Consider the following 22,136-nt stretch of genomic DNA (forward strand, 5'->3'; position numbering starts at 1 on the left):
GGTGATATCAGTGATAATTTATCTAACATTTCATCCACCCTCAAGCTTTGTATGAATTGGCTTAGACTGTAATCCTATTGTCCACCTACCACAAGATACTTACAGGGGAGAATATAGGTCAATTAATAGCCACATAGGTTAAGTAATCTGTTGACTTCGAGGATACCTCCCCTCTAACTTATATCACGTGTGACAGAAAACAGTTAAAGTTCTGGAAACATTTGTGAATTAACAGTGTCATGAATACAAGGAATGCTAGTCAATTAGAATTAAGGTTTAAATCTCTTGGTAGCTCTCTGATTTGTTCATTCTTCCGTTGACTCAAGGCAAACACAAAGAAAGTATAAATACAATAAAATCCACTTGATAGGTTTAGTTGCATATTGGGGCTAGTTTGATGGGTTCCTTTTGCACAAAATGTTTGGGGCAACAGGAATCTTTCACTTCTGTAGTTAAGTTTTACATGGTTATGGTAATTGCAGTACACATCCAACTCAGTTGCAAATTGAAAGGCCTGGGCTCTGTCTGAAATGCTGAACCACTGGAGACAGCTACAGCCTCCAATATTGACTTGGTGAAACATAGACACACTGGGTAGACACACCAATCAGTCAGACTACCTGGGGTCATCCTTGTCTCCATGGCTTATGAAACCTGTAACCTCACCCTGTACCTGGAGTTTCCCTCTATAGAGCCTGTAACTATGGACATATGATATTATAAGGTTGTAGCTGTGACTAAATAAGACAGTGAATAGAAAACACTTGGTATCTGGCATGGAGTAAATGTCCATGAAAGCAGGTGATTGTTAGAACTTTTAAAACAATTTATGTTTTCAATCAAACCAAATGCTGTTATCTTGCAGTATAGGGAGCATGAAAATACTAGAAAGGCAACCACAAGCCTTTTTGGAGGTTTCGGGGGTTAAAATATTTTTGCTTCATTAAATATTTGTTATTTCAACATGCATCAGAAATAAAATTAAACACCAGGATGATGAGTTCATGGGCAAGAATACTTGTTGCACAAGCATGAGGACCAGACTTCAAATCCCCAGCCTCAATGTAAAAAGCCAGGTGTGGCCACATGTGCACCTATAACTAAAGAATTCCAGGAGGGTAAAAGACAACAGGATTGTTGGGACAAGATTGCAGCCAGCCTAGCTCCAGGTTCAGTTAGTGACCCTATCTAAGGGAATAAGATGGAAGCGAGAGAACAGGACACCTGATGTTCTCTTGTGGTCTCTACATATGTGCTTGGGTGCACAAATCCACACACACATGTGTGATACAGCACATACACATAAAAATGTTAAGCAAAAAAAAAATAAGACTACCAACCTGCAATTTTCTCAGTTTTATAGCCTAGACTAGGCCTACATTGTTTCTTAAGACCTGATTTATACTTGACTTAAACAAAGGTAACAGGTTGGTCCTGCAGGAGGTACACAGCTTTGACCAAAGCAACCAATCAGTTCTCATCATTAAAATGCAAAAAAAAATGTTTAATTTTCCATGCATTCCACATATATGTGATGGTCTATTAAGAACCAAATCTATAGATGGATTTTTTTTTTTTTTGGTGAATAAAATAGATATAATGCCTTGCCTTCAAGAGTTTGTTGTATTTGAGCAAGAGCTTCAGGCATTAAGCAAAAAAACAAAAAACAAAAACAAAAAAACAAAAAAACAAAAAAAAAAAAAACCAAGCAAACAAAACAGATGTGTGCAATTATGTATTGAGGTCATTAGGTATTTTAAATTGGAGGTAATTAAAGGAGAAAATACTGTAGATGAAGAAGAGTTTGGCAATAGTCCTAGACTAGTTAGTGTTCCTGTGAAGAAATATCTGAATCTGTGAACTTTATGATAAGGGACATTTATCTGGCCCATTATTCTGGCAACCATAAGGTCCAATCAACACGATACTGACATTTTCCTGATGAAATCTCTTAGACACTGTATCACAGCTTTGGAAACAAAGCAAAAAGGAAACCAGCCATGTGTAGAATGACCATGTATGTACAAATGATGTTAGTGAGGGAGCAGGAAGGGCATTCCTTCAGGGGATGGGATAAATTTATTTTTTTGTAACAACCTGTGTTTGAGAGACTTCTCTGGAAAGCAAGAAATGACTTCAGGGAGGAAGCAACATTATTCCAACTCAATTGACAGTGTTTCCTATGAGGGGCAATATCTTAGAGTCCATGATTCTCAGTATTGCCACAGTGGGACAGAACTTTAAGCACATGAACCTTTGGGGAGCCAGCCACAGCCAGACTATAATAGATACAGACAAAAAGAGAAAACCAACAGGAAGAAAACACCAGAAGAAACACTCAGGCACAGGGAACATAATGTTAAACACTGTGGTGGGGATAGAAAGCCGTTAGAAAAACAAAGAGGACAGTGTGCCCACGACACAAAGAGGACACAAAGAGCAGAGGTGGAAAAGGCTGGAACCACAGAAAGGGCCATCTTAGAGATACGTTCACATCTTTACCCAGTAGAAAAGGAAATGGTGTTAAGACTTTGGAAAGCAGATGTTCTGAGAACATTTTCTGGTTGTTGAGTAAAAAGATCTTGGAAGGAGGAAAGACAGAAGCAGAGAACTGGGTAAGCCTGTAGAAGCCAGAGAAGATGGAGAACACACAGATTCAGGAGGTATGCAGGAAGCCAACTTGAGAGATGGCTGCCAACTTGCTGTAAGCAATGAAGGAAAGATTCAGGCATGACCCTGCAGTTCTGCCTCGAGAAGCTGAAAAGCATACTTCATGCTGCAGAGCACTTCAAAGGGAGCTTAAACCTGGGCAAGGGCTGGAAACACGGTTTAGAAGAGGTTAAGTCTGATGTCTTGGAGATATGGCATGAGAGAGGTCAAAAAGAAAGTCAGTTGTTTCCCCGTGTCTTTGTCGTCCTTTTCTTCCTCAGTCAGTTGTCAGTAAGAATTAATGTTCTAATTAAAACTAATGTCACCGACTGTTAGCAACCACAAATCTATCACGGGCCATGTCCACAAGCATGACTCAAAAGTCCCTCTTTTTTCCAGCTTGCTTTATTGGCTGTGCACTTGATTGTTTTGGAACTGGACTATTTATAACCCACTTTTGCAAGTGAGTGAACGTACATATGGGATACTCAATGAAAAATTTCGCTCTAATATATAGGCAAACAAAGTCTGAAGGGGCACTGACTGCCCTGAAGTCCGTGACCGCTTCTGTACCATTGCCCTTTTGCATGTTCCTTTCCCAGTCTCAACTGAGCACAGACTGGAGACTATAGCAGGTATCCATTCATCCAGCCTATTCCTCAGCCAGCACACATAGAGAGCTCCTGTCATGTTCAGGGTAACAGAAATGGGACTGAGGTAGACATAGTCTCCTCCCTCCTGGGCTCATACTTAATAGCTGTGTAAACACTGTGCTTGTTTTCTGTCATTCTGTAACATTTTAATACCTTGTAGGATGTCTGGTATAAATGTTTTGTGTTTAAACCCTGGTTCTAATTGAGTCTGCTCTTCATCGAGGCTTGTGGCCGACCTCATTATTGTTCCTAACTTCCAGCCAAAAGGGTAATGGTCCCCAGACAGTGGATAATGGACCAAGGAGAGAAGCAGGGGTAGGAACCACACCAAAACTGTCAAAGATGCAGCACGGATACCAAAGGGCCTGTTTTCCTTGGAGAGAGCAAATACACAGCTGCAACTGAACTGTGGTAGTAATTTTCGTGCTTCTGTGTATCTGCAGTGTGACCTCTAGTCCCCCAATCCTCACTCTTCACTCCATCTTCAGTTACAAGGAAAGTAAGACGTGCCAAACCAAACATCAATGCAGGCTAGAAGAATTGGCTATTGGATAAAAAGTCACTTATATTTATTGGAAAAGTGCTGTTAAGCTGGTGATATGGCGAGATTATTTGTCACAAACCTGACAACTCGAGTTCAGGACCCAGTACCCATATGGTAGGTAGACAGAACCAACCCCTGAGCATTACCTTCTGACCACCACATGTGTGCTATGCATGCAGGCATGCATGCAGGTGCACATCCATATATGCATGCATACACTAAAAAAATAAATATCTTTAAATGCACTGCAAATATTAGAGGCACTGAATGCATCTTACACAAAGATACAAGGATATTCTTGAATTAATTTATCCATTTCAAAAAAAAAAAAAAAACCTAAGTAACCACAGAATACTCTCGGTGGGGCTGGAGAAATGGCTCGGTGGTTCAGAGCACTGTCTGTTATTCCAGAGGACTGATATTCAACTCCCAGCACCTACATCCTGGCACACAACCATCTATAACTCCAGTTCCAGAAGAACAAGCGCTCTCTTCTGGCCTCCATGAGCACCAGATGCATACTTGGTACACGGGTATGCATGTAGGCAAAACAATCATGTACAAAACAATTTAAAAAGATCATGCAAATCATATTTGTAGCATTATAATATAAAGGAACTATGTTATTGTCTCTATGTTATATCAAATATATAAATATAAAACTAGAATTATGACTTTAGCATCTTGCAACATAGGAAATCAATTCTATAAAAATCTCAGGTATAAAAACTGAACTAGTTTCATAATCCCTTTTGTTAAAATTCACTTTTTGACGTCACACTTATCTGGAGGCTGTTTGGAAGTTATCAGACTCTTACAGTGAGCTAGGCTAGCAGGAAGTCTGCAGAGCCCGTGTGGCGCCATGCTACCCAACCCATACAAGCACGCCGTGTACTCTTATTGTCAGAAGTAACCTGAAATAATCAGTACCCACTTGGGATTATACATGGCTGTCAAGAAACTGTTCCTTGAATTACACTTTTATTGGGAACATCTAATGATTTCAACCATTCCAAGGTCTTGCTTTTATCCTTTTCACTCCTCTCTAGAGCCACAGAGAAGCAGGTCAGGGGACAATAAGGTGTGACACCGTCCCAGGTCACACCAAGTCCTACATCCTCCGTAAGAAGCTGATCTTGTATTGAATGCTCTCGGATTCATTTTAGAATGTCAGGGAGCAAGGAGAGAGGGAGACCCTATCTGGATTTGATGCAAGGGACTAATATATTACCTTTTGTAACTAATAAAATTTCAGAGGCCGACAGCAAATTTCAGATTTGCTTTTCCCCCAGTAAAATGTCTGCTTTGAATTATGTAGAAAGAATTCTTCTTGCCAACTTGTTTCAATTTCCCACACAAAACCATCACAGAACACTGTCAGGGGCTTCCTATAGTGGCTTATTTCAGGATTTCTCAGACATTGGAGACACACAGGAGCATACACACACACACACACACACACACACACACACACACACTTTCCCCTTTCTGTACAGAAAATAGAGGAAAATATATTGGTAAGGCTTTTGTATGATACTTTCCTTTTCCAAAGCCTGTGATGAGTATTGCTCATCAGAGTCAGAAGAGAAACTCAGTCTTGCCAGCACCCCTTTTTATGAATGCAGGCCCGCCCTGCACGGAGGCGGAGAGGCCATCACTGTGTGATGTGATTTAAGAGGTGCTGGATATTCTGCCTGTCCAAAAATAGCCCCCCACACCCGCCTGTTGAGTTCAGGCAAACTGTCCATAAAACCCTACTTTAAATGAAATGAACCTGCAGTTCTGGAATGTTAGCCCATTACATCCGCTATGCTTTCAGCATGTATTTATGTATCAGGAGGAAAGCTAGCTCTCTCAAGTGGATATGCATGTGCCTCAGTGGTGTGAGAAGAGTTAGCAAGACTGAGGTTTAATGCAATGCTACAAGTCAACGGGAGCAGTGTCAGCATATCGCCATGGTGGCAGTCCATTAAAGCTCAACTCAGTGTCTCCCATGTCCATTCACTCAGTATTTTTTAAAAACTGTTTTCTGAACCAGATAGTAATCTTGGGTGTGATCATCAAGAATACAATAATGAGGACTGGAGAGATGGCTCAATGGCTAAGCACACGGGCCGCTCTTCCAGAGGACCTAGGTTCAATTCCCAAAACCCACATGGCAGCTCACAACTGTTTGTGACTCCTGTTCCAGGGGACCTGACGCCTTCATACAGACAATACATGGAATCGAAACACCACTACAAATAAATAGATAGATAGATAGATACATTTTAAACAATACAATAATGATAACTCGCATTTGAAAGATTTTTTTCTTAGACTATGAATTACTTTCCCACATAGAATCACATTTTGATCCCAGCAGTTGCTGGTAAAGCAACCTTAGATGCTACCGTCTTAAAGCAGATGAGCAGAACGGAAAAAAACAGGTGCTTACCTGTTACTACAACTGACAATGGCAAAGCTTCATGCTAGATATTGATCCAAACCCAGTGCTCACTCTGACACCTCAAGTTCTCAAACACACAGCCCCTGAAAGCAAGAAGCTGATAGTTAACGTTAATCTGTTTACATTTGCTCATCCAGACATGTCCACCTGCTACCTGTGGGCTGCATGAATCCCAGGACCGTCGAGAATACAATCCAACACATTTGTATAGGACAGTATCAGGTCCCTGTGTCAAAAAGGTGGACAATCCCTGAAAGGAGTAAGCTGTAAGAGTCTTTTCCAGTAGATCTAGAAAGGCGTTTCCCCCCATCTTAAAATTATCTGTGGTTCTGGAGAGATGGCTCAGCAGTTAAAAGCGCTAGTTGCTCTTCCAGGGTATCCAAGTTCAATACCCAGTACATCCACAGAACCTGAAAAGCATCTGTAATTCCAGTTCCTGAGGATCTGATGCCCTTTCCTAAATTCCACTGGTACTACATACATGTGATATACATGCAGCAAGCATTCATTACATGTAAAATAAAAATAAATCCTTAAGAAGTTCTGGAATTAGATATTAGGAATGGTTTATAACCATATGAATACAAATGGAAATTTTTTATTTTTAGCCATAAAATATAGAAAAAGGTTAGAGGTTTTTTTTTCTTGTTTTCCATCATTCATGTGATTCCTCAAAAAGGTGGTGGGAGGGATCTCTCACATAGAATACTGATCACTTTGCATAAACTTATAAAGCATAATAGTAAGCCAAAATAAGCAGGGGAAAGAAAACTGTAAGTTTGCAGACATTAACTTTAGATATCTCTAGGATCACTTGAAACCTGGGGTACTGAGAAGAAAAAAGGTGTAGTTGGCCTTGATCAGGTACCACGTCCTGTCTGTGAGATCCAGGGCCCCTCTTAAAACAGACCTGCCTCACTCTATAGCCAAGCATGTCACCTACATCATCACAATGATGTTACCAAACAGCTTTTGTTTATTTCACTCTTGACTTATTTGTTTGCTTGTTTTAGGGGAAGGTTCTCACTATATAGTCCTGGCTGCTCTGGAACTCACTATGTAGACCAGGCTAGTCTTGAACTAATAGAAACCTCCTGGGTGTTGGAATTAAAAGCATGTGCTACCACCCTCAATCCAATTTTTTTTTTAAATTATTTAATACTAAAACAGTTATAATCAGAAGCTGCACAGAATTTGATAGATAACATTTATCCATAAGTATTGTTTGTCTCCCGGCACTCGCACAATAATTACACAGGTAACTATGGCATCGTGCATATGTACTGACAGAACGGAAGTTGTTGCAAAAGGCTACAGTGTTGCGCTAAACATCACGGTCTGCATGCAGTAACGTCATATCCACAACCTGCAGAAATGGTGAGCCATAGTTTTCACCTCATCAGACAAAGATACATTCACAGGCACAGTGCGTCCAGTTCAAAGACATACCAGGACTTGTGTGCGGTTTAAGTTGTGAGGTTTAAACTGTCACCCCTGAAGCCAAGAACGTCAGTCAGTTTATCATTGCCACCATCAAGCCTTCAACAACTTGATCAGAAAACGGGACAAGCATGAAATGAACAGAGGAGCTTCAGAAACGAGCTATGGGGGGGCGGGAGGGGCGCACAGAAGTTAAGAGGAAAGGCAGAAAGGTGACTTGTAGAAGCTCCAGCTCGGACCCTCAGAACTTGGGGGATGGGGAGAGAGAGGGAGGTAGGGGAAGGGGGAGGGAGAGTGAGAGGGGGAGGGGGAAGGGGGAAGGAGGGGGAGGGGGAAGGGAAGGGAGAGGGGAAGGGAAAGGGAGAGAGAGAGAGAGAGAGAGAGAGAGAGAGAGAGAGAGAGAGAGAGAGAGAGAGAGACACCCCAGGCATACTCACTTGCTGATCTAGTGAAGCCGCACATCTTGCTACCCTAGTCTTCCTGCAAGGCTGACCTGGGAAATAGAGCAGGCATGGCTGCGTGGCTGCCCTTTGGCATAGGGTGCCCTTTCATAGGCACGAGGTTACTGAGTATCTCTGTTAGATGTTTATGCTGCTGCTTTAACCCAGCATGAGTTTTACTGGTTATTTATGTTATTGGTTGCTTACCATGCATCGATCACAAAGCTAGAACCAGCCTTTAAGTCCCTTATAATCTAATGAAAAATGGATAGAAATGAGTGGGCTTTTTACCATTTGATAACTAAGAAGTTGTTAGAGACACAGTGAGTGAGCAGAACAATGCCCGTGTCTTTCTTAGGTTTTGACAGAAAGGGCTTAAGAAAATATGTTGAGAATGGGGTGGGCAACTTATGAAGTAATGCTAGAAAGGAATTCCTAGCAATCAAACAGAACAAGGTATTCCAAATGGTGGGCTTTCCTAAAACGGAAGGAGGGCAAGTGGAAGGCACAGCCTGTGGAAGTTGAGCGAGTGGATCCAGGCAGAGTTGTAAAGGAGCTCTATCTACTGTACTCTGCTAACTACTGTGCTCTCACTATTTAGGCCCGAGAAACACAGGATCTAGGAGCCTGGGAGGGCCTGACTGGGCAGCAACACTGGATTGAAGTGCAGGAATTCCGTGGGACGTTGGGAGGGTAGCACCATCAACAGTGATTAAATGCTGTATAGTATTTTGCCTGCATGTGGACATTGTAAACTGTTTTAATATAATAGCAATATGTTTTAGTTATAGAAATAATAGATAATTTGGAAAATATACTAAAACCATAGGCCATGTACTGAGAGATACTTAAATATATCTGTAGAGTATTCTACCACTTGAAGCCCTATATCTCTTTTTAAAAGAAGAAAATTATGTTTTCTATTTTTTCCACGTATTATGATCTTGGTGTTGTCTAAAGTCATATTTGGGATGTGTGATAGAAAGTATGCTCCTCTTCAGGAACATATTTAACTCCTCTCATCTCTGCTAAATTTATACTGTTTACCAATACTTATAATTGTTTCCTTATGAGAGTTTTCATAAACTGGAAATTCCAGGTCAAAGTCTATAAATCTTTCCAATCTCTTGACACATATTATCAAAATGCATGAGAGGCTATTTCAGCCAATTCACATTCTTTCTAACAATTCCAACATAACCTCGCCCTCTTCATCACTAAATTTCTAATCCTCAATTTGATAAGCAAACTATCATACAGTTGGATATGGGATCACATTTTCATTGGCCATGCCTTTTAAGTATGGAATTTATCAGAGTGTGATTTTGTTCTCAGACTCTCTGAGATAATGGGAGGCCCCACCAACTGCTGGAATTCAGGATGGGGAATACTGACTTAAGTAACTTCAAAGCAGATTTCAGGTGCTATGAGAGGGAGAAAAAAAAAAAAAAAAAAAAAAAAAGGATATCCAGCCCAATGCAGCCTCACGGCATACTTCAAGAGGAGCAGACACACAGAGCTACTAACATTTCAGCAACAAGAGTGGACACAGGAGAAATACAAGTGAGGCCTACATCAATAGGACCAGGGACAGCAATCTCAGGACCTTGGGGGTGTGGGAAGGGTGGCATGCTCTTTGGTGTGAGCTCCTCCATTTCTATCAGCTTACCTCCTGCTGCCAGCAGCTCTGATATGGCATTCTTCAGCGTCCTCTGGAGCAACTGTTAAAGGTGCTGATTCCAATCCAGACCCCAGTGCTGGGCACTACCTGAGCTCCCACTGTGTGCAGAGCTTCTTATGTGTCCAAATCAATGGAGCTGGGAATGCCTCTGAATACATGTGTGATCTGAAAAAGTCCAACTGGTGACAGATTGCTCTTTTGGACCATGTTAATGCATTACCAAAAGTATCCCCATGTTGGTAGCTGGAAAGGTAAAAGGGAACACAGCCAGGACTGCACATAAGGATAGTTCAGCCACTGGACAAGGCTCTGTGTGTGCGTGTGTGTACAACACAGCAGTATCCCCTCCGGAGAACCCATCCATGTTAACCTCAGGCTAACTGGGAAAGCCAAGTGGGGAGACACACATCTCATTTGATGCATCCAACAATTATTGACTAACCATTCCCACTTACAGCTTTGAATTTTTATCAACAGACAAATAAGAGAGAAAGGTCAACACTTTCCTGGGGTTTGCCACTTAACTGTGGGCAAGTGCTAATGGAAAAGACAAAGGCTATGGAGAAAAATAGAGCAAGAGTGGGACATGGAAGGCGTTTAACTTGGCAGAGTGGGCAGTGATGGCAAAGTCGGGATGGTGATGTTTGGAGTTCAAGGGAGGAGATGGATCTGTGTCGTGATCAAGGGAAATGGTGGTCAACACAGGAGGGCTGATGACTATGAGGCCCTGAGGTCTGAACACCAAGAAGGAAGTGCAACTAAAAAAGGGTCCTGGGGAAGAAAAGCTATGGGAACCCACATGGAGCCATGAGCAGGTCTTGGAAGGAAGCCTTGGTCAGACACAGGCATGCTGGTTCGAGCTCCTAGCTATCTAATAAGACTTTGCTCTTTAAAAAACATTCTGCTGTAATTCAGCCCAAGAATGGTGTCTGTGTGTGTGTGTGTGTGTGTGTGTGTGTGTGTGTGTGTGTGTGTGAGAGAGAGAGAGAGAGAGAGAGACAGAGACAGAGACAGAGAGAGACAGAGACAGAGAGAGACAGAGAGAGATGAAAAGATGGATCCGCAGTTAAAATCAATTACTGCTTGTCTCCCAGTTGGTTTTGTTAAATTAACATGAGCTAAAGTGATCTTGGAAGAATAATTTCAGTTGAGAAATGCCTGCATCAGATTGCCTGGAAGCAAATCTGTGCATTTTCTTGATTAATGATTGATGGGTGTGAGACCAGCCTGCTGTGGGTAGAGCCACGCCTAGGCAGGTCGTTCCATGAAGAGCAAGCCTATGCTTCTGCTTCAGTTCCTGCCTTGACTTCCCATGGTGATGGACTGTGGTCTTTGAATTAAAGCGTAGACAGGCCCTTTCCTCTCCAAGTTGGTTTTGTTCATGTCATTTTGTCACAGTAAAAGAAATTATGCCTAAGACAATGCTCTTGCAGAGGATATAGGGCCAGTCTCCAGCAACCACCAAAAGCAGCTCACAACCCCTGTGACTCAAGTTCTGGGGGATCCAACATCCTCTTCTGGCCTCTGTGGGCACCTGAATGCATGGGATGCACATAAACTCCCACAGGCACACACATACATAAATAGCAAATAAATGATAAATATGAAACAGAGATACATCATGCCAACAAGATGCCATGATGATAACACACATCTACACACCTAAAGAAAAGTGCTTGCCTTTCATTCTGTACACTGTTGTATTAGACCCTACCATTATACATTTTATATGGATATAAAATACTCCTTAATAGACAGAAGGTTTTTCTCTTTACTTCTTTATATTAGAGCAACCCCCACAAGTCTTTCTTCAGGAGGCATGTGCTTTTCGACATGGACTGTATCTGTTAGATGTTCAAAATACACATCTCTCTGGGGAGATTCATTACAGTTCAAATTATACATGTCTGTTAAAGCAGATCAGTTCTACCTTCCACATATTTGTTATTGCTGCTTTCTGAAACTTCCTTCCAGCCCCAAAGAGGTCTTAATCCCTGTCAAATGTTATTAAGTTACTAGCTTTTATATAGTCTTGAAAGGGATTGTTTATTTAGCTTCAGTGAGTCCTTGTTACTGCCAAATATTATTTCATTTCAGCACAGATGTAAAGGGTCCAATGACTGGAATTACTTCACAGCTCTGACACTGTGGAGAGATGGATACCAGTTTAATTATGGACAGCTGAAAATAATCTGGGAGTCACCTGCTCTGGATATTTATCATCATTATGAACTTCTCACCAGGCTGTGGCCCGAACACTTTCATAACCTCCCATTTGTGTTGGGCAGACACTGTGATCTATACAGAACCTGCCTTGTCTGTCACCTTTGAATTTATGGATAGACAATTTAATATTGCTTGATTATTTTCTTTTCCTCTTCTTGGAGTGAGAAAATGTGTTTCAGTCATTCCTGTTCTTTTTCCCTTCCTCTTTTTTTCCCGTCTCCATGGCTTGCTCCCACTGCTGCCTTTGTCCTTCCAGATGCTTTTCCAATTATGCTTCATTGGAAATTATTCATTACTTAAAGAATGTGACCTGGGTAGGCTAGACGCATGAAGGAACCAGCAACGTGAAGACTGAAATGCAATCAGCACTCAATAAATGCAGTGGAAATGAAGGAAGAGAGCAGAGGAACCAGAAGGAGGCTTTGAGGCTACAGAGTATTTGCTATAGACTGCTTCTATCTGACCTTGTAGACGTTGTAAAGAAAAGCAGGATGTCTACTTCTAAAGTCCTCTGTTCACTGCTCTCTCTGTGTGTGTGTGTGTGTGTGTGTGTGTGTAAAATTTCCAAATTTTTCTCTTTTTTTCTGCCTTTCATAAAATTGACCATGATTTTTCCCAGTGGGGTTAGACACAGGGTTGAATGAACTGGTCAGGCTCCAGCCAGCTGTACTACACCTCATCCATCCAGCTGGTCCCCTGTTCTCTTCTCTCCTGAAGTCCTTTCTCGAGCCTCCACCCCATACACCATACTTAGATACCACTGAGCGCTAACTGCTTTGGTGTTCATTGTTTAATTCCCGGTACTATCATGAAGACAGTGCTATTCATTTTCTCTTTCTGAAGATCTTTTGCAATGAGGAGTAATCCCCAGATCCCACAGATACCATTTTGGAATGGAGACCCTGACTGTCACAACTAGGTAGAAACCATGGATGCAAGAATCATCCTACAATTCATAGGAAGAAACTTCCACAACAAGGGATTACTGTCTTAAAATATCAATAGTGTCACTGGCAAGAAGCTTGGAGATGGATTTTTTTTTTTTTTAATCTGAAGAAGCTTGAAGGGGTTAAACAATTTTCTCAAAGCCACTTGGTGGTAATGTCTCAACTTGTACCTTTGAGCCACATTTCAGGTAAGTTGTTAATGGCTGCAGCAATAGATTGATCATGCCTGGCATCAAAGAAGCCACAGTTCCCAGTAAGAACCTCTGCATAGGAGCATACCTCAGCGTAAGTGGCTCTTGTCGATTTTTTCCAGGTTACCTGCTCTGGCATCCTTTTCATCAAGGGTATAGAATCAGGCCCATGGAGAACAACACTTGACTCTAAACACTGACGTTTTGGGGCACATAGACACACACACACTAGAACAAATAATTTCTCTGATTTTTAAATGTTATTAGCAGATATATGACAAATATAATATAAAGGCAGTTCATGTAAGTAAATAGTCACACTGCCTCTAGTCCTCTTTACAGTACAAAGTAGAGTTGCAGTATATAATGAATACGTTATACATAATTAATCCGATGAATACTTAACTGATAGAAAGGACTTTGATATCTCATCCAGATCTTTTCTCTTGTATAGCCTGTTCCTGGGCTACTGTAACTTCAGGCAGGGAAAGAGGTGGTCCAAGAACCACAAATGTTGAGACTGGCTTTACTTTCACTGCTAGCCTTGGGTATGAGCGTCTTTGAAGTTTGAGAGAAAAGCCACCTCCTGCCCTCAGTCTAGCACAGCCATGTCCAACACTCACTTCCTTGCATTCTATACTGAAGTACTCAGGCTCAAAACACAGTTAATCACCCACATAAATGAACTGAATGCAAAGTGAGTTGCCAAGTTACATCTCTCAGATTTTCCTAAGAGTTAGAATACAGAAGGCAGCAGGATTGAGAAAGCATGTCAGAGGGGAGAAAAGTAACAGAAAGAAAGCAGAAGTGAGCCAGCTGACAACCTCTAATTTTTGTTTTACACTAGTTTATCCTGTTTATCTTCATAGAGCAATAGATTTCCCAAGTGTCCAGAAACACAGATCTCAGCCTTGCCATCACAGATTTCCATTGCTGCCCCTTCTGCACACTGTGCCTCTGAGCACGCACTGTTACGGGCACAGGTGTGAAGGCACTGCTTACATTGATGCCAAGAGCTGAAGAAGGGGCTGAACAGTTGTCATTTCTGAGTATAAATAAAAAGACCCAAAAGATTACACAGCACAATTTAAATTGACATAAACTTTCCTCACATTCTCATCATAAGCCTACCCTGACCAAAACATGTGACTACCTCTGTGCTAATTCTAGCTAATGAAAAATAAAGTCAAAAATTCAATTCCTTTGACTTGCTGTAACATTTAACTGATCATTAGCCTTCATAGGTAGAAGCCATATCTTACAATACAAATAAAGGAAAAAAATCTCAATTATTATACCCATCTCCAAATAAAACTGTCACTATCAATATAGACAAAAATATAAAGTTGAAGAATGCCCAGTGTTGGTGATGGTTGTTCACCCATCATGACTCATGAAATTTTGGTCGGAGCAAAAATGCTATTAATAAGAATACATAGATACTTAATATGAAAAAACATACGATGTATGTGTGTATATATGGGGAGAGAGAGAGAAAGAGAGAGAGAGAGAGGTGCTAGTGCATATATAAGGAATTATGGAAAGCTGTGTGTGGCTTGTGGATTGGTTCACAGTGGTTATCTCTAGAAAGGGGTCTGGCATGAGGGATAGGGGAATATTCTCTTCTCACTGCACAGGTTCCTCTGCTGTTGATATGTTTTTGCCAAGGAAATGGATATTATTCCTCCTCGTTTGAATCAATCATAAACTGAGAAAATTATTTACCCAAAACAAGGTGATAGTAAAAAATTATACATACATTAGATCCCTGTATCCAAGAGCTCTCTCAGTTCTGTGCTAGTCTCGGCCACATCTATCTCTATCAGAGAGTCTGTTCTTGTATGCCAGATTATCCAGCCAATCCTAAGTCATCTGTCCAAAGAAATGAGGCCAAATATAAAGCCATATTTTATAAATTACCACAGTTATAGCAAAATCCCATAGGCTCCAGGGAAAACTCTCAAACCAAAGGACCTATCCCTACAGGGGAACCCATAACTATTTACAGCTTCTGAAAGAAATGGGTTCCCCTGGCTTTCTACACCCCCCCCCGCCAAAGCCACTCCTTACCCTCTACTCCACAACTTGCATTAAAATTCTGCTCCAGGCAAAAGAAATGCAGATCTAAAATCTATACACATTCTCAGAACTCACTTGAGATCAAATGAGCATGTTCTACAGTGAACAAGCTGTCCTATGTGTTAAGCACACTGGGGAAATCAGGCAGAAATGGTTTTTTTTCTACCCATCCATTCCATGCATCCATCCATGCATCCATCCACACATGCATCTGTCCATCCATCCATCTGTCCATCTATTCATCCAGTTCCCATAGGAATGTATGAACCAATTCTAAGCACTGGGAAGGCAGACGTCTATGCTTAATATGTGAGAAGGTGCCACAAAGAGGAGGAGTGGCTGAGGGGAGCACTAATATCTTTGGGTGCACCTGGCTGATCCCCTAACAAGAGAAAGGTTTGGTTTCTTTGTTTTAAGCTTGTTATCTCAAACATTAGATGGCAAATATGATGCCATGCACAGTGATGCAGAGGCAGAAGTTCTTGCTTAGTGTGCTCAGAATCATAAAACATCCTAAGAGAAAGAGCATCCATGCACACTTCCAAAGTACTGGTCATGTAATAAACATGTCCCGTCTCCACCATGCAGCAGCCTTTCCCTAAATAGGTCACATTCAGTCATCCCACTCAAAGCCTTCTTATGTGGGCAGATTCTTCCACCTGTTACAGCCCTGACCTGTGGAGCTTCCTGAGACTACAAGACCTTGCCCCATCACAATTCTACCATCTTGCCAGGTGGTGGTGGTGCACGCCTTTAATCCCAGCACTTGGGAGGCAGAGGCAGGCAGATTTCTGAGCTCGAGGCCAGCCTGGTCTACAGAGTAAGTTCCAGAACAGCCTGAGCTACACAGAGAAACCCTGTCTGGAAAACAAAAAAAAAAAAAAAAAAAAAAAAAAAAAAAAAAAAAAAAAAAAAAAAAAAAAACAAAAACAAAAACCAAACAAACAAACAAAAAAACCAAACACAGTTCTGCCATCTTAATGAATCCTACTCTCCCCTCTGGTTCCCTTTGGGTTTCTGACTCAATCCAGGCACATTTATTTGATACTTTGACTTGATGAGTGCCTAGGTTCACACCCATATACAACTATTTTTCTGACCAGTTTGGGAAGCTTAGATCTTTGTCTAATTGCTGCCAGCTTCGTTCTGCTGTGTTCCATCAAGCCTTTCAATACTTACAGCCCTTCTTATCTTGTTATCACATACACTCTCATGAAGTGGGGGCTGGGGGGTGCCCAGACAAAAATACACACATCAAAAAGATATACTCCATGACAAATGATCTATAGAGTCCGAAAGCTGGAAGCTAGATTCTTTTTCTTTAATTACCACCCACAAGGCAGGGAAATGAAGCCTTTCCAAAGTGTTCTGTAAAAAGGACAGCCGTCTCTTAGCCCCAAACCCCTTTTCAGTACTTAATTCCCTAAAAGGAATTCTTCACACAAAGGTCCTCTGAAGATTCTTCATCTGAAAGCAAACCTGGCATCTGACTTTACATCTGTAAGAGTGTGGAAAGCAAGAACAGCTGGTGGAATCTCACTTGTACAGACCTTTCTTTGCTGCTTCTCCTGGGGGATCGTCCACATGCCACAAGCAAAGGTTCAGTCTCAAGTTTTCAGTTGGCACAGACTTGTTTTCTTTAATTTCACTAGTTATCCTAAGGTCACTGCAAACAGCCAGGTCTGGAGGTGTGTCCAGGCTTTTTCATCGCTGATAGGCAGAGCTGACTGTGGGCATGTGTAGCACTGAGTGGTTTCCACATGGACCACCATTGCCAGCCTGGAGGAGGTATTGCATCACCTCCTACTCTATCCACTTTGCATCCACACCTCATAGAGTCTCCCATCAGCCATCTCTCTGTATCAAGAGTAGGGCATCATTGCTACTTTGATGTCTTGCTAGGTTTTCACTGAACCCCAGCACTCTACAGTTTTCACATATGCAAAATTTTACAGCCTGTAAAATGCTTCTCTCTGGGAACTTCTGGTCATGCTTCTAGTACATTTGAACCCAGTGAGATAAAGTTCATGGACTACTGGAGTCAAGAGGCTTCAGAGCATGCCCAGGTACATCCCATCCATTGCCATGACACTAGGCAGGTTTCACCCAAACCTTTCTGGCCACAGGTGAGAATCCTGTTTTCACAGATCACCAGGGAAAAGACTATGCTCCCACTTTTGGTAGCCAAGTCTATCACCAACTCCTCTCAACACTGACATGATCTTTGTACTCCATAGGAATGTTCCATACCAGGCTGCTGTGAGCTGTAAAACCCCAAATTTGAATATTTAGGACCAGATGTCACGAAGCAGCCTGATTGTCAGCACACTATTATTCAGCCACTATTGAAAAATGACATTTCAAACCAAATATTGACACCCACCCTGGGGTTGGGTCCAGCTTCAGTTTATAGTAAGTTTTAGGCAGCAATTTCCTTAGGATCCCAGAACATCCTGGATCTGGTCGTCAATAAATGGAGAGTATTTGCAGGTATACTGTCCATTTTCTTGATCCTTAAAATCACAGCCATCATTCCTTTCCACATTGTGTGCCAGGAGGACAGAGCCTGCTACAAGAGACAAGCATTGTGCTTCTAGGGAGTTCTCTCTCTCTCTCTCTCTCTCTCTCTCTCTCTCTCTCTCTCTCTCTCTCTCTACCTCCCTCTTCCTCTCCCTCCCTCTTCCCCCTCTCCCTCTCCCCTTTTCCCTCCTCTCTCTTTCTCACACACACTTGCATGCACACATGCACATATGCACACATACAAACACAGACACTGACACACTCACACATGTATAAACAGATACACACATGCACGCAGCTTTTGGTTTCTGGTTTGTTCCTTTGGCATTTGGAAAGGAAAGCTTTAAAGACATCCTCTTCCTGGGTTTCTCATTGTGCAATGCAGATCAGGAACCTCTATAGTCTCTACAAGGTCCAATTACATTTTTGGCACTTGAAGATCCACAGGGCCTTCTGAAGCTCAAAGCAAAATATGCACCGCCCTTTCTTTAAACTATTTCCCTTGGCAAAGGGGAAAGTCAAAGAAACTGAATTGGTCATGGAAACCCTGACCCAAGAACTAATGTGAGCTTCAGACAAGACACAGCTCCAGAGAAGCAGTGCACACGGTCATTGTCTGAGATCGAGGGTCTGAAATTGACACCATATGTACCGGAGGGGTGATTGCTCCAAGGGGTGGGGAGAGAAAAGCCATATGTCAGAACATTGTAGCAACACCTAATTCATCCTGAGGTTATAAATAAATATGATGCTCCTTAAAAAAAAAAAAAACAAAGGTGGAAAAATTTTAACTAGATTGCTTCTGTGACAATCCTTCAGACAGAAGTGGACTTTATTAGGGAGATAACAGGAATAAAGAGAAACATGTAACAACTTTTATGGTACATTTTACATGATTTTATTTTTTTTTTTGCAGTAAATAAAGTGGTTATAGGGCTCCAAGGAAAAGAGCCCAGATGTTAGAGAGTTGTGTGAAATTTAGGGGAAACAAGCTGTAAAAAACACAGCCATAAAATAGGCTGTCAGTGCCACACATCTGGACAATACAGCTGTATGTTCCTAGTGCCTGTCGTCACCAAAAGAAAACTCAATAACCTCATTTCACCCCAATTAGTCCACATACCAACAGGATCAACATTAAGCAGCAAGGGATGGGGTGGGAGGCAGTGCAACATTCGTATGGTGCCCCTGTGTCAAGCAGTTTTATCTTTCACCTGAATTTGGTCACCCAGAAATAAGGGACTGCCAACATAGTCATTTTTACTATTATAAAACTCGATTCAATTATAACATTCTAGTAAGTCAAAGATTGACTGTTTGGACTGCCAGCTATGCCAAACAATACCAGACATTCTGTAGGATGAACGCGACCTGCCAGTCATCCCAGCTGGGACCTTGCCTGCATTTACTAAGTACAGTCCTGGGAGTGTGACACCACTGTACAAAGTGTTCACCACCTTGCTGAAGATAGAGCTGATGATGAAATGACCCAGTCTTGATGGTCCTGGGCACATTTCCCATTTATGTGTTTCCCTGGTAACGACCTGTCTTTACATTAAGACAAATATCACAAAGTATAAAGTACCATGTCATCCTCTTATCACTGACAGACTGTATCAAAGATTATGAAGTGTCACCTTTCCTAATAACTGTGTTCCTCTCTAGGTGTTGCTGGCAGCAAAAACCATCATGGATGCTGGAGAGAAACTAACCTTACCATTGATAGGGAAACTCTTGAAATTCCAGCTTCTCCAGATTAAATCCAAGGACCAACAGAGAAGAGAAAATGAAAAGAAGGTATCATATAGAACATGGGTCCCTCAGAGCTCAGGAGTTAGTGGGTGGGACAGTTAAAGACCTCCCACCTTCCTAAGCCACTATAGTGTGTGCTGGGGCAAACCTGAAAGTCACCTCTGCTCCTTAGAAAGAAGCTGATCATGGATGTGTTTGAAGAGTTGTGATAAATATATTAAGTCCCCTTATTTGTGAAAATGACAATATCTAGGGCATGTAATCAAGGTGGTTTTATGGTATATCTTTAATATTGTAGAAAGAATTGGGCACAGAGAAGAGGCAGAGTCACAAGTAAATATCAAAACACGGGGGAAAGAATCGCCAAATTAGGATCTTACTATTTAAATTGTCTGTGATGTTCACTCTGAGTGTTTATTAGCATGACAAGCACGCTGCCTCTTCAGAGCAAAGTGACAGCTTCAGTAACAATCTATCATTCCTGCTTCCAGATCCTCTGTCTGATCTCTCCCCCCCACACACCCTGCATAGGGAAACTTCTCATTTACTCTGCCTATGGAAATCAATCAGTGTGCTTTTTAAAATTCATATTTGCATCTGAAAAAATATTTTTAAAATGCTTTCAGCAGAGTGATGCCCAATTCAGAGCCATTTGTTCTGATCATTACTAGGAATGAGAAATGTTTTCCTTAGCTTTCAAATTATGCTGAAATATTTTTGTGACACCAGATGCTTCTACATGCATTTGTGATATGTGTCCACATGCATAAGGGATGGACTGGAAGGTGAGTTCTTTGTGACCTCGAGTAGGAAGGACAAAAACCGACTAACAAAAATAGAAAAGATAAATATATTTCCATTATGCCTTCCTTACCTTTGCAAAATCCTTAGATCTAGGTATCCTATTTGATTGAGCTTTTAATGACAACGACGACGATAATGATGATGATGACAATGACATCATCACTTGTACTTGCAAAAGCTCTATGCTTTCCTAAAAGGAACCCCATATAGCTTCTTATTAGGGTGGCACATTTGGTACCCAGGAAAATTCTATTCAAAGAAATTGTTGATGTATGGTTTTCGATCTGCTGGTGTTCTTTCAACCATGGATCATAGATTTGTACCCTAAGAAACACTCAGAGGAGTTAAGAGTTAGCAGAAGAAAATTTAAACAATTTAAAAGTATAACCGTCTCCTCTTGTGTGTTTAAATGCCAATGTCATGGAAGAACTTGAACTGTGCAAGTAAACTGTGAGGTTAGTAAAACACCCCCAGATGAGCGGCATGCTGAACAGTGTCGCTGGCCTGCTGGCTGCCTGTTATAAGTTACTAATTGTTTACTACAATATTTTTAGATTTTAGTAAGCAATCTTCAAATAAAAAATAAAATATTCTATACAATCAGGAATTTTTAAATATGTGAACTGACATAAAATAGCCCTACATCGTTCTTTTTGAACTGTGAACTATATTAATATGGTTAGGAGATTCTGAAGCTATGGAAAGAACTTCGATTTGCTTGCTGAAAATTTGGGTGTCTAACAAGCCATGACTTGAAGTTAATTTCTTAAAGAAAAAAGCATGAGACACAGTAAGAGAACTCTGAGCAATTAAGAACCAACAATTACACAATCTAATTTATTACCAATGCTTTCCAGAGCACCAGCCCCCTGTGTAAGATGAGCTGAAGCCATCTGAGCAGGTGCTAAATAAATGGATGAAAACTGATTGGAATGGATTATTCCCCGGAAAGTTGTCCTTGTAAATGAGAGGTGAAAGGAGTGGTTTGCAGGGTGAGGGGTGAGGTAATCCATGTACATCTCAGCAATGCCACCTGAGAGGTTAGCTGGGACAACTGAGGTTAATGCTTGTCAGCCAAAAGTCTGGCAGAGAGCAACGTAAGCATGGACAGCATGTCGTCCCCATTAGCTAATGGAAGTGTATTACCAATGGGGGCAGGCCGTCTTCTTCCTTGGCCGAACCTAGGAGAAGGCGATACTTTGGTTGCACAGAGAGGAAATCTTCAGCTCTTTCAACCTTGCCATTAATTTAATCTATAGAGATACTCACTTTCATGAGCTAATTCTAGTATATGGCTTGCATCTGTCCAACCCCAAGAATGTTTTATGTCTTCCATGTCTAATTTTTGGAAATGAACTTTCCAAAGAATGAATGCTTTAGGAAAAAAAATTTATAGCAATAATTATAGAAAACATTAAGGCAGAGATGGGGGTACAGGGAAATAATAGGATTAGGCATTTCTTGTCCCTTTTGCCCCCATGGAACAGATGTAATATATCGCCATATATTTGGTCCTATTTCCACATTTTTTAAAAAAAGTAAACAGTAAATTATCATTTAAAGTGCCAGATAGAGTACAGATATTTTAGTCCCGGCTAAGCTGAAGAATGTGCTGCAGCTGAATACTGGCTGTTGTTTTTGGTTTCTGCTTTGAAAGAAAACTTGCTAGATAATTAATATCATGAAACCTATAAGAGAGAGGTGCTCTGAAGGAACAAATGTGAAACTTTTAGCATGTGGACTTGTAGGATACAAATGGTA

General features: G+C 41.3%; 1 protein-coding gene across 3 annotated transcripts in view; it reads left to right on the forward strand.

Annotated features, from left to right (window-relative positions):
• Nucleotides 1-22,136, forward strand: part of Spag17 (sperm associated antigen 17) — a 206,119-nt gene that overhangs the window by 44,148 nt on the left and 139,835 nt on the right. For all 3 annotated transcript variants that reach the window (XM_034500547.2, XM_076933023.1, XM_076933024.1), the window contains exon 4: nucleotides 19,485-19,616. In XM_034500547.2, the coding sequence (XP_034356438.1) occupies nucleotides 19,485-19,616 (132 nt within the window). The remainder of the gene's footprint in view (nucleotides 1-19,484; nucleotides 19,617-22,136) is intronic.

This window comes from Arvicanthis niloticus, chromosome 4 (assembly GCF_011762505.2).
Source record: "Arvicanthis niloticus isolate mArvNil1 chromosome 4, mArvNil1.pat.X, whole genome shotgun sequence".
NCBI classification, from domain to species: domain Eukaryota; kingdom Metazoa; phylum Chordata; class Mammalia; order Rodentia; family Muridae; genus Arvicanthis; species Arvicanthis niloticus.